Source organism: Clytia hemisphaerica, unplaced genomic scaffold, assembly GCF_902728285.1.
Source record: "Clytia hemisphaerica strain Z4C2 unplaced genomic scaffold, Clytia hemisphaerica genome assembly, whole genome shotgun sequence".
Classification (NCBI taxonomy): domain Eukaryota; kingdom Metazoa; phylum Cnidaria; class Hydrozoa; order Leptothecata; family Clytiidae; genus Clytia; species Clytia hemisphaerica.
The window spans coordinates 206,085-219,826 of record NW_027104525.1 but is presented as its reverse complement, the minus strand read 5'-3'; the positions used below and the strand labels follow the sequence as shown (position 1 = coordinate 219,826).

The 13,742-nt window shown below is 35.0% G+C and overlaps 1 protein-coding gene across 2 annotated transcripts in view; it reads right to left on the bottom strand.

The window, feature by feature from the left end:
• LOC136821985 (hapless 2-like) overlaps positions 1 to 13,742 on the bottom strand; it is a 40,987-nt gene that overhangs the window by 2,402 nt on the left and 24,843 nt on the right. For both annotated transcript variants that reach the window (XM_067078202.1, XM_067078201.1), the window contains 4 exons: positions 13,253 to 13,364; positions 11,879 to 12,014; positions 5,145 to 5,245; positions 2,084 to 2,394 (listed from right to left, as the gene is read on the bottom strand). In XM_067078202.1, the coding sequence (XP_066934303.1) occupies positions 2,084 to 2,394; positions 5,145 to 5,245; positions 11,879 to 12,014; positions 13,253 to 13,364 (660 nt within the window). The remainder of the gene's footprint in view (positions 1 to 2,083; positions 2,395 to 5,144; positions 5,246 to 11,878; positions 12,015 to 13,252; positions 13,365 to 13,742) is intronic.

Sequence of the window (13,742 nt, the reverse complement as noted above, 5' to 3'; positions counted from 1 at the left end):
TTTGGAGATTTTCTTACCGTCAACTGCTCCAGCTTGTGACTATCTGACAAAACATGGGACGGCAATTTGGCCACCATTTCACCGAACCTCCAAAGTCATTTGATTTGAGTTAATGAACGACGTATTAAAAAAATGGCAAAACAATGGAGCGTTTGGCGTGCGATCTCTAATTCTCCAATCAGCGCTATCAGTGAAAGTTATCGTGACATGTTATGAAAGGAAGTACAGTATGATTGATAAACTTGGTGGAGTTATCAAAACAAATTTGTTGTCAAAGAGAATTAGCAAGTTAGTGAAAATACAGACCAGATATCAAACAGTCCCATGTTTCGACCAATCATCCCAAGTTAAAGCAGTTGACAGTATGTACATTTAAAACGTGGAAACTTTTGTCGTGAATTTGGAGATTTTCTTACCGTCAATTCAAAACGTGAAAAACTTTTGTCGTGAACTTGACATTTTAAAAACACATGCATTTAAAAAATGAAGAAAACTCAAGTGATTTCCTGGCCTGACAATTTATTTTATTTTCTGACATTTTTTTGGAAATTTTGATTGTGACATTTTTTGCTCTTGCAGCATGCTTTAGGAAATCATAAAATGGCTTCTGTTAGGGGAATTTTTTCCTATCGACATTCTTTCAGATTATGAAATTTTTTTTTTGCATTCTGTCGGAAAATATGAAATTGTTTCCCTGTTTTGAAATATTTTTACTTTTTAACACATACATTATTTCAAAAAACTCCAAAAGTTACTTTAAATTTTTACATTTTTTACAATATTTTATATATGAAAGTATAATGCAAAATATTTCATCTCATTTTGAAAATATATAAAATTTTCTTTGGTTTTCTTTCTGTGAAATATTCTCCTTTTTGTCATTCTTTCATTTTAAATATTTGCCCTTTTTGGCTATATAATATTTCTGGAAATCAGCGCATGAAATAATAATTATATAATCAGGTCTTTTGATGTGTTCAACAACACTCTACTTGGGGGTGCGACGCCGGGTGACCGCTAGTATTTAATACTAAAATCCATTTAAAGTCCACATAACGAGAATTAAAGTTCCAGCCAATTTGATTACTGCATTGCTGTTCTCAGTCGGGTTCAGCTTGGATATATTCCATGATCCGTAGCTTTGAACCTACAGTCATCTTATGAATAATCCTGTAAATACTGGCAATAACATAAATGGAATTTTGAAATTCTTAGGGACTTGTGTTGCTTGATGTTATCTGAGATTTAAAGCACTTTGAAATCTTTTGTGGAATCTTTTCTTATTATTTTAACATTTGTAAAGGAAATATTTATCCGCATCTTTGCGGCTCTTGTTTTTGCTAGAAAAACACAAAGAATGTTCACCAGTTAATAAACACAATAATATAACTGTTTTCTCGGTCAATACCTAAAATATTGACCTTATCCTGCGCACAGACTTCGGCTGCGGTCAATATTTTACCGTATTGACCTCCAAACCAGTTATTATTGTATTAGTTATTTTCAATAAATCAAATTTCCTTTTTCAAAATCATCGTCAGTTTGACCAAAGCACTGAAGTGGTCTTTACCGTATTATATTGACCGCTAGAAAACCAATCAAAATATCGCATTTTCTTGTATTGATCGGCTTTTACTTCAAATATTGACCAATGTCAAAAAGTTCGGGACAATACTTTTTCATTATTGCCCTCACAAACAGTTAGTATAGGATTGATAATAATCAGCGAAGTCGATATTTCTACGTGGATAGCCCAGTAATCTAGGACTTCCAAGTCTTTCGATTGACTTCACGGGGTCTACAGCAAGCCAGCTCTCGGCCAACAGCCAAAACGATCCTCCTCAACAACCTTCATAAAACTTTTTTGAGATTTTGCGATTGATCGTTGGATTAAACAATGTTTATGAATACAGTTGACTCTCTCTAATTCGATCTTGAAGGGACCAAAAGTTTTCTTCGAATTAGAGAGAGTAATTCATACCACTACCCAGCTGAGGGGACCAATATTTTAGTTCGAATTACAGAAAGATTCGAACAATAGAGGATCGAATTTAAGAGAGTTACCTGTATGTTTTTAACTTACAGTTTGGTGACCTTGCCAATGGGAGCTGCCTTTAGGAAACCTTTACATATCAACGGTCCACCACAGTTGAAGAAAACACATGCCCCAATAGCCAATACAATTATCGGTATGATATATTTAGCAAGACCGAATATGCCGAATATACTGCTGAATATACCGCCAAAGAAACTACCAATTTTTTTAAAGATACCACCAAACCAACCAAACGTTTTACTCCACCAATTATTGGTATTAACAGTCTCGTGTTGTTTGGGGTTAACCCAAAACTTGCCTTCTTTCGTTATACATTTCACTCCACCACCTTCTTCACACTAATAATAAAAAAATCACAATAAAAAAAATAACAAACAAATAATAAACAGAGCACAGACAAACTAAAGCATTAAGAGAATGAAGGGGATGCGCCAGGAAAGAAGTTTCATGTTTGCCGAATTATTTCTATATTTACTATCCCTTGTTTTCCCAAGTATATACTAAAAAATGGTAGATTTATTTTTGCAAAACGACGTTTCAAAACGTTTTTCTTGGATATAATCTCGCGAAAAGACCAATAAATGAGTTGAGGGTGACAACGCCCTAAGAAAATTTAGCATTTATTTCCATGAAATTGAATCTTGCGAAAATTTATCCGACTAAAGTATTCTTAACCCTCTAAGTACCAGTGTCGAGTATATTGGATATGGGCTATATAGAAGGGCGAAGTCCTCCTGTAATGCCTAGTTTGAGTTAGAAATCGTCATTTTTAGTCTAACTCGTAGGAATTGGATTGTGCTTCATGGTCAAGCTAAATAAAGTTCAAAAGTGAGTCTTTCCAGCGAGATTTTGATTTTAAGCCAAAAAGTAAAAAAAAAAGCAAAAATTTGACAAAATCCACTTTTTTGACAGTTCTTTGACATAACTAAATTGGGCGGTGCCCAAAAGAAAGAGACTCTAAGCTATCCAACGAGCTATGAACGTCCGAGCTTCTAACTCCTTCTAGATCCGGAGATATAAGCCTTTAAAGTTTGACTTAGTGATTTTCTTAAAAACTTAGGATCGGGACACTTAAGAGGTCAATATTCATGATGTGGTTGGCAAACGATATCATCCTCCAGGATGCAGGGTCTTTAATTTCCCCCATTTTCCACTTCCCTATCTTGTACCCTGATTTTCTGACTACCGTCAACTGCTCTAACTTGGAACTATCTGACAAAACATGGGGCGGCAATTCGGCCACCATTTCACCGAACCTCCCAAGTAATTTGATTTGAATTAATGAACGGCGTATTAAAAAATACACTATTTCTCTTTCGCACCGAGTAGGTTTTTAAATAGAAATATGAAAAAAATCCGTATTGGAACACACGCGAATGTCTGAAACGAAGAAGATCAAATTAAAGCCGGTCCCCACTTTCGTGTGAAATGAGCGAAAAACTTTTTAACGTTTTTGTAAGGTCATTGGTCGGTTGAAAATTAAGCAATTCCATCATTGGTTAAAATTGACGTAACGGTTGAAAAAAGTTGAACTTCCTTCATCTTTTTTTTTGTTCATGCGAAACTTTTCTATGGCGAAACTTTTCTATGACGTAATCTTTTCTTCAGGCAAAAAAGGTTGAGAAAAAACTGTCATCCATTTCGCGCGAAAGTGGAGACCGGCAAAACGATGGAGTGTTTGACGTCATTCGCGCGGCAAGTTACACACTCGTTATCTGTTAATCCCATCGGGCGATAGGTGGTTAGGCGGCAGCCGTTTTCTAATTCTCCAATCGGTGTCCGCTCATTTTGAATGAAAACAAAAAAGTTAAAAAGGGCGCGCTATCAGTGAAAGTTATAGTGACATGTTATGACAGAAAGTATGATTGATAAACTTGGTGGAGTTATCGAAAAAAATTTGTTGTCAAAGATATTTAAACAGTAAGTGAAAATATAGGCCAGATATCAACAGTCCCATGTTTCGAACAATTGTTCTAAGCTAGAGCAGTTGACGGCATCTCAAGTGTTTCTACCTGATTTTAAGTATTTTTCTGAAATTTAACCGTACCGGTGAAATAGGTCTCTACCCGATGCCTAACCACTTGCATCAATGAAACATGGCAAAAATCCGTCGTTTACAAATACGCGTTTGATTTACCAACGCCTAACCGCTTGCATCAATGAAACATGGCAAAAATCCGTCGTTTACAAATACGCGTTTGATTTACCAACCTTAATCAAGACAGCCCCCAACCCTACCTTTTCCCCTACGGGATCCAAAGTTAAGCCACAGGGTATGAGTGCCCCTAAGAAGAAGGCCTTCGGCATCATGTTATGACTCTCGAGCCCCAACCCTAACCCTAACTGATAATAATCGAGCCCCCGTCTAGGTACAGAGATAGAAAAAATTTGCATCGTAGAGGATGATATCGTTTGGCAACCACGTGATGCACTCTTTTCTTTGATTGAAACCGATTAAAAACTAGGCCGCCATTAAAGGTAGCATGATATTTGTATTGTTCAATGTTTCTGAAGCAAGGACCCCGGAACAAAATATCAAAAGAGTTACACAGAAATTCAAATGCTAATAATACAAGAAAAAATAATTTTATTGGAATTATTTACAACAGATTCCCATAATAGAAATTTTATTCAAGGTTTAACGTCACGCCTATTGTTTTGTGGAAAGATTACATCATAAATGTCAACAATATGGTAACCAAGGTGCTAAGCTAATAGTATAATTTTGATTTTAAAAAGATGTATAAGTTTAGTTGCAAACAAACTTGGTAAAAACATGATCGCCTTTACCGAAGACTTTTTGTTTTGAGGCAATAAAAACATTTTGTTATCAAAGGCAAAAAAAAAACATCTACGCTATTCCCAAGAGCATTTAAAAATGACAATTTTTTTCTCTTTGTTTGAAACGCCTTTTTTATCAAACAATCAGAAAATACTATAATCTCATTGGATGCAACAAGCGAGCTGCAACGAGTTGTTTGCAATCAGGCGTTCTTATAGGTGTAGTGAAAACTTGTTGAACAGAGGTTAGACACTCTGGCTAAGAATATGGAGACATGTAATTGAATAAGATGAAAAAAGAATATACCACGCATCTGCAAGTCGTCTGTTCACACATGCACGGTGAACTAGTATTAAATGTGATATTCCTTCCAGCTAGTTTTGCTCTTCTTGCGTCGAACAAAGTAACTAAAAAAAATCAATGAACTGAAATTTCTTAAAAAAAGGACTCGCAAAGAAAAATAGAATTACCGCATTAAAAGGCTGATCTGATTTATCGTCCTATCTGCTTAATATCTAACAAAACAAAGGCTTGCATGGAGGTGTTCAAGAAGTAACCCATTACTTTTAGGCAGTAATTTTTGAAACCCTGTACTTATTGCCTAAATTAGATTAATTAAGGGTTGAAAAATATTATTAATTTGAGAATTTGACCAATTGTAGGTATTGCTGATACAAGCTTACGTCCAAATTTAAGCATCAGATCAGTTTATGCTGAAAGTGCTAGAGTTTGGTTAAAATACGAAACAATCTGTAAAATACCAACAGCACGGCATACTGGAAAAGCTGGGGAGGCTGGGAGGCTACTCTATAAATAAGAACAGGATGAGAACAATTTGAGGCCCAAAGTACCAAAACAAAATAAGAACAGCTGAGCCTCAGCAAAATTTTACTGGTTCTTATAAAAAAAGCGTATTTCAAGAAAAAAGTACTAGTTTTAGAGGATGAAGTCTACTAGCCTTTTTTATCTAACAAATCAGCATACATGCTACATGCTGAATTGACTTACCTAGAGATCAATGTAATAAGAAAATAGGAAAAAACTGACAACAATAGAAAAATGTCTGACTAAGAAAACAAGTTCATAGCACTTTCCAATTGTGAAATATCATTTAAAATAGGTCGAGAAGTTGATCTTATTAAACCCTCTAATAGATTATGGTCTGTAAAATAGCAAAAAAATAGGTGACTACCAATAAGATTTTAAGTTAATTTGCATTGTCACTATCTATCACAGGTCAAAAGTTGTTATAAATTATCTTCTGGTCTGTTCGTTACTGGATTAAAACGATGAAAGTTTTTTCCCCATTAGCATTATCTATTCAGGGGGGGGGGGGTCGATAGTAAAATCTCAGACAATAAATTATGAGTAGTAAAAGGATTTTTACGAATTTTTACATACCACCACCCAGACTCGTAGTATAAGTATTTTACTACCCTGGTAGTATAAGTTTTTGGGACAATTTGTCATGTCAGACCACCTATTTTTTGGTTGCTTTTCGGACTTTACAAAAAAGATAAAAAATGATTATTTCTGTGACACACTTATTGCAAAAATTAATGTTTTGCCCTTAGATTTAAAGTCTTTTTAATATTGACAAAAAATTTTGAGAATTTTTTGTTTGCAGCAAAGAACTTTCCAACAGAAAATTTCTTCAAATTATTTCAAATTATAAAAATTCGCGATTTTTTCAGAAAAGTCATCCAAAAAATTAAAAGAATTACAAAAATAGCTAAATAAAAAAAAAAAAAAAAAAAAAAAAAAAAAAATAAGATGAAAAAGAATATACCACGCATCTGCAAGTCGTCTGTTCACACATGCAAGGTGAACTAGTATTAAATGTGATATTCCTTCCAGCTAGTTTTTGCTCTTCTTGCGTCGAACAAAGTAACTAAAAAATGAATGAACTGAATTTCTTAAAAAAAGGACTCGCAAAGAAAAATAGAATTACCGCATTGAAAGGCTGATCTGATTTATCGTCTTATCTGCTTAATATCTAACAAAACAAAAGGCTTGCATGGAGGTGTTCAAGAAGTAACCCATTACTTTTAGGCAGTAATTTTTGAAACCTTGTACTTATTGCCTAAATTAGATTAATTAAGGGTTGAAAAATATTATTGATTTGAGAATTTGACCAATTGTAGGTATTGCTGGTACAAGCTTACGTCCAAATTTAAGCATCAGATCACAGTTTATGCTGAAAGTGCTAGCGTTTGGTTAAAATACGAAACAATCTGTAAAATACCAACAGCACGGCAAACTGGAAAAGCGGGAGGGGGAGGCTGTGAGGCTATTCTATAAATAAGAACAGGATAAGAACAATTTGAGGCCCAAAGTACCAAAACGAAATAAGAACAGCTGAGCCTCAGCAAAGTTTTACTGGTTCTTATAAAAAAAGCGTATTTCAAGAAAAAGTACTAGTTTAAAAGGATGAAGTCTACTAGCCTTTTTTATCTAACAAATCAGCCAACATGCTACATGCTGAATGGACTTACCTAGAGATCAATGTAATAAGAGAATAGGAAAAAACTGACAACAATAGAAAAATGTCTGACTAAGAAACCAAGTTCATAGCACTTTCCAATTGTGAAATATCATTTAAAATAGGTCGAGAAGTAGTTGATCTTATTAAACCCTCTAATAGATTATGGTCTGTAAAATAGCAAAAAAATAGGTGACTACCAATAAGATTTTAAGTTAATTTGCATTGTCACTATCTATCACAGGTCAAAAGTTGTTATAAATTATCTTCTGGTCTGTTCGATATAGCGGGTTACTGGATTAAAACGATGAAAGTTTTTTCCCCATTAGCATTATCTATTCAGGGGGGGGGGTCGATAGTAAAATCTCAGACAATTATGAGTAGTAAAAGGATTTTTACGAATTTTTACATACCACCACCCAGACTCTTGGAAGAAGTATTTTACTACCCCTGGTAGTAAAAGTTTTTGGGACAATTTGTCATGTCAGACCACCTATTTTTTGGTTGCTTTTCGGACTTTACAAAAAAGATAAAAAATGATTATTTCTGTGACACACTTATTGCAAAAATTAATGTTTTGCCCTTAGATTTAAAGTCTTTTTAATATTGACAAAAAATTTTGAGAATTTTTTGTTTGCAGCAAAGAACTTTCCAACAGAAAATTTCTTCAAATTATTTCAAATTATAAAAATTCGCGATTTTTTCAGAAAAGTCATCCAAAAAATTAAAAGAATTACAAAAATAGCTAAAATGTGCTAATTTTACCAGTTTTAACTACCCAGGTAGTAAAAATAGTAGTAAACGTCATTATGTCTGAGATTTCACTACCGACCCCCCCCCCTGGTTGGGAGGTCGTTGACCCCTCATTGGATCGAGAATTCTATGGGGAATAAGTTAGGAGGCTTGAGTGTGACTTTGAAATTTGGTTGAATTTTTAGGCGTTCTCACTTGATGGCGTCATCAAAACAGGAAAAATACGATATCTCGCGATTGGAAAGGAGTTAGGAGGTGGTTGTCCCCTCATTGGATCGGAATTTCTATGGAGAATAAAGATGGGAGGAGTAACAGTGGGTATATAGAAACTTTCGAAAATAAATTTATTCACATTGAGGTATTTTGGGTCCGATGACGTCATCAAAACCTGAAAATTTCAATATCTCGAGTTTGAGAAAGAATTAAGCAATGGTTGACCCCTCATTGGATCGGAAATCATCGAGAGAATCTTTTGGGTAAATGACAAATTGATTTCAGTGAAGTAAACAATTTATTTGACCTTTCGATGACGTCATTTAGGGCACAAATGACGTCACAAAACATTAAGTATGCGATTTCTCGAACTTCAATCAGTTATAAGTGATAATATTTCGTTCTTTGGGCTTAGATTTCAAGCTTGTTACCCTTCCCCACCATCCAAAGGGCTTTTGATGTGTTCAACAACACTCTACTTGGCGGGTGCGACGCCGGGTGACGGCGTTTATGAAAAATGTGTGTAACGCAAGATGGTAGCTGAGCTGTTATTCTCAAATTTTGCCAGGGGGTTGATTCCAGTATGAAAGAGGAATTTCGTGCAAAAGCATCATATTGTATTTCGAAAAAGTAGTTGATGATACGTCGTGGTTTTAATTTTGTGTTTAAAATTTCATTTTCATCTACGATTGAGCGCGAAAATTAGCACTACCTTCCGATAAAACCCCCGTCCAAAAAAGGATTTGACATTCGAATCGAAGAAGCCCCTACAGTGACTATTTAACGAAAATAATTCTGACGTCAATTATTTAAAAACCATGTGACGTAAATCTTCGAATTTTAGAAGGCGTGGCACTTTCTAGGAAAAAAGTTAGTAAAATTTAATTCTTTAAATAGTCAATACGCAGGTAAACAAGCTAGATGCTGATTGGACCTACCTGAAAGTTAGATAGCAATGCGAAAAGAAAAATGAAAAAAATCAGTCAGAAAATATAGCGTTTAGCGAAAATACACAACGCAATAAATTCATCATTGATTGTTGATGGGGGAGAGGGAAGGGTTGTAGGGAAAAAATAAATTGGAAGTTCTGGTTGCAAAAATCAGTTTTATTGACAATTGAATCATGCTTGATGGTGAAGCATTGTTATCAATAATGTTTTTGTGTGAAAAACATAGAAATATAAAGAAATAATCCAATGAAAATCTGCAAAAACGGCGATTTCCGGCATTTTCAACCGGAAAAAAAATTTTCCTCAAAAATCGAACTCAGCTATGTTTTGAGCATTGCGAATACGCATCTTTCTGCAAAAAATCAGAAAAAACTGAAAATGAAAATTCGAGAAAATGTAAAAAAAAAACAATTTTTCCGGCATATTTCCGGCATTTTCGGCCGGAAATGAATTTCTTTCGAAAATCGGGCTCCGTCACATTTTGGGCATTACCATTTTGCATCATTGTGCCGAAAATCAGAAAAAACTAATGAGCCAATCTCGAGAAAAGCAGGTAACAGACGGAAGAACGGACAGACAGACGGAAGAACGGACAGACAGACGGAAGAACGGACAGACGGACGGACGGACAAAGGTTAATTTATAGGACCTCCAGGTAGGTCCAAAAACGGAGGTCTTCCACGCGAGAAGTGGATATAAAATGTTGTCCCGTAAGTTTGGATATGCCCATGATTTTTTTGAAATCAAAGTATTTATTATTTGGTCTTTTAAAGCGCGTCATTTCGCCCTTAAATTCGTAAATACAGCATTATCTTCTTTTCCATTCTTATGCACTGATGATACGTTTGACACTCTCAATTTGACGTTTTACTGCTTAATAAAAGTTCCAGTTTTCGATTACTCTCGGGTACCTAATAGCCACCCCCCCCCCACTAATTAATTTTTCGAAATTTTTCCACCCAGGATATTCTTATTCCAACCCCCCCCCCCCCCGCTTATTAATTTTTGGAAAATGTTTTTGAAAGTTCCCTCTTTTGTTCTAATTCTGCTGTATTAGCCTCCTTTTCAAAATTTTCCACCCAGGACATTTTTATTCCAACACCCCCGCTTATTAAGTTTTGAGATTTTTTCCAACCCACAGAGGCAGGGTAACTAACTAACCCATAGGGTACTACTAACTTGATTTTTTACTAAAATTTTGTTTAGTACCACCCACCCATATTTAGTACCGGGTACTACTTCATTTTTGCTGTAAAAAAATAGGGACACCACCCCTAAAATCTTAAATTTTACAGATTAGACCAAGAGAGGGATACTATTGTTAGTTTTTCAGACTGAAAATTGACAGATAATTCAAGCAAATTATCAATGATGGAGTCAGAAGCTTTTGTCCTTTGATTTTCATCACACACTTCTTGACCATTTTGGAAGTTTTGTCTTCAAAACAATCTAAAAATTTCTCAAAAGATTAAAAAAATTTGTCGATTAAAAAAATTTCAAATCAAAAAAATTAATATTCGAAAAAAGTCAAAATATTACAACAAACTACTTTTTTTATTGAAAAACAGCAAAATTCTGTGAAAAAGTACCCAAATAGTATCCTGTACTTGATTGAAGAGTGAAAATACACACCCCCACACCCAAAGTAGTACCGGGTACTAACTTTTTTGAAATGCAAAAGTAGACACCACCACCTAGCTATGGGTCAGTACCCTGTGTCTGTACCCCCCTGGAAAAAGTAATGAAGTAAACCCTATTTTTAGGCAGTTTTTGACCCAAATTTGCCCTCTAGAATCGGGCTCCGTAACATTTTATGTATCACCATTTTGGGTATCACCATTTTGGATCATTGTCCAAAAAAATCAGAAAAAACTGATGAAACAATCCCGAGAAAATCTTGGAACAGAAGAACAGACTGAAATGGGCTTATTACTTAGGACCTCCGAGGTAGGTCCAAAATCAGCTAAATTGAACGAGTAAATCCCAGGAGGAGGGGGTGTACGGTATGTACCGCTCTTAAGGGTACATATTTTGGATTTCCAAAGTCCCGCTAAGGGTCGGAAAAATCAGAAAATCAAATTTCAGTCCCACTAAGGGTCGGAAAAAATAGAAAATTTCATTTTCCCCTGAAAGATCGAAATTTGGTCAAATTTGGTCAAATTTGTCCCGCTAAGGGTCGTAAAATTCCCAAAATTTTCCTTTGTTTTCTCCTTTTAAGTCCCGGTAAGGGTCAATAATCTTAATCATCCTGGTCTATAAAGTAAGTATGTTTGCGACCGCAGTCGAGGCTGACCCGAGGGCGACCCTAAGGCTTCCTTTTCTCTAGCTGTCTACCCTAAGCGCCAATCATTTCTCCACTTACCCTTCAATCCGTCTCTTTAATTGCTGAGCATCAAGCAGAGAGGCATCAATTACCATTTTGGGCTGGGAATCGAACCTGCTTTACCTTCATGCTACGGCCGCTAGAATCGCTATAAAATCGTCTATAAAAAGCCAACCAGACAAGTAGCCGAACTAAAATTCTTTAAGCCATCTCCAATTATCATTATTATCTATCACAATCATATATTGTCAACCTTAACATTTGAAGGAGGAATAAAATTCGCGAAAACTAGAAAACTCGGAAAGGGTATATTGCATACCTTCACATTCAAAAGCCCCTCCTTTAAAGCCTGTTGTCATGAGACTGAAACTAACAGGGGTTGTCTTTTGAGCATAAATAGACATTGATCGTTCGCCTATCATGTGCAATCCTTTGGTACACTTTTCAACGGTAACCTAACAAAAAATAGAAGAAAGAATGTAATGATTGAATCAAAAAGTTCCATTCAGTGTTCAAAGCAAGCTTTTTCATCTAAGAAGGAAAATGGATTTTATCAGAGGAATGTAACGAGATGAAAAACAGCTTCTTGAAAACAATGGAAAAACGGCTCGTCATATACCAGGTCTCTTGCCCTTAAGGGAGTTTATGTCGAGTAAATAGGTTGCTTTTGTTATCGCTATGAAAAATCTGCATAATTAGCGTGTTGTGACAAAATTCTTTTGTTTCAAGCCTGATTATGCGCAAACTTTTAGGGCTCATATTTTGGGTACACCTCTCCTATACGAAAAGGTACCTATATCTTCTTGATCAGAATTTCCTAGCGATTCTACAGATATAACCGCATCATGACCGCACCATAATATGGAAGCTAGAGCTCGAGAAAATTATAACTTCATCTTGATTTTACTCGACTTCTGACAGTTTTACAAGAACCAATTTAATATCATTATGTTAAAAATTTATTTTGCTATACAGTACATTGGTAAAAATATTGCTCCTTATTTTCAAAAATTTAACTAGTAATCGGCTAAAAAGGAAAAACAAATTTTCATTTTTATCGTCAAATCATGTAGAAACCGTCCGATTTGTATGGCGAGCCGTCTTTTCTGGACTTTCATTTAATGACCTAATCAACCTTTTTTACAATAGAATTTTCAATAGAAGTGATCGTTAAACTTTGAGTAATCAGAAAAGCTGTTTTTCCATCTCTTTACATTCCTCTGATTTTATACAGTAAATTATTAGCACACATTCTTGAAATGTTGGTGAATTATGCAGAATTTTGTAATTAGAAGCATGTACTCTGCACCGTGTGATAAAGTATTACTTAATCGATAGCGCTTTTTATTACCCCCTTGTTGCATAAAATATACGTCTTTGAAAAATCAAAGTAAAAAGAGGGAGAATTCAAATTACGATTTTCTGAATACTGTACATGACTCATAGTTGTGTTTGGACTCGATATTTTTTTACGGACACCCTGTATGTTTCATACAACAGAATTTGTTCAAAATTTTTTTACTCACATCGGATAATCGTCTGTTAGGCGTGAAACAGAATGTAATGTTTTTAATTTTTTTAAAGAAATATAATTTTTAAATTGACCCAAGACAATTTAAAAAACAAAAAAAGCCAAACAATTCCAAATTAATGCCATCGAAAGTGAAAACACCTTATTAATAATATTACTTACAGTAAATTCTGCAGTAACATGACCAGTGTTCCTAATTACAACACTCATCTTGCCATTTCCCGAAGAAGCTTCAAAGTGATCTGCCTGGGCACGGACGATCTCTCCAGTCGATCTAAAAGGTGACAAAAAATATTTTAAATTTTTTTTACCATATTTCTTCAAATGTTTGGGTTGCGGTGCTGCGTATTTTTTTTCCTTAGACGGACGGAAATATCTTTGATGGTCGGAAATATCCTCATGTGATGGTCGGACATATCTAAAACTTTGATTTTTTTAAATTTTGGGAAAATTGATGGTCGAAAATATCATCCTGAGCTTCTTTAAATATGCTTTGTCAGCATATTTTATAAAGCTGCGGTGCTCGTCGAAGGTTGGCGCTATATAGAAAAGGTCCTCGTTTTTTAAATCGAACAAAATAACAAAGACCTTTAAGGAACCTCAAATATTTATCGAAAACAGGTAAAGATGAATACGAAAATTTCGAATGGCG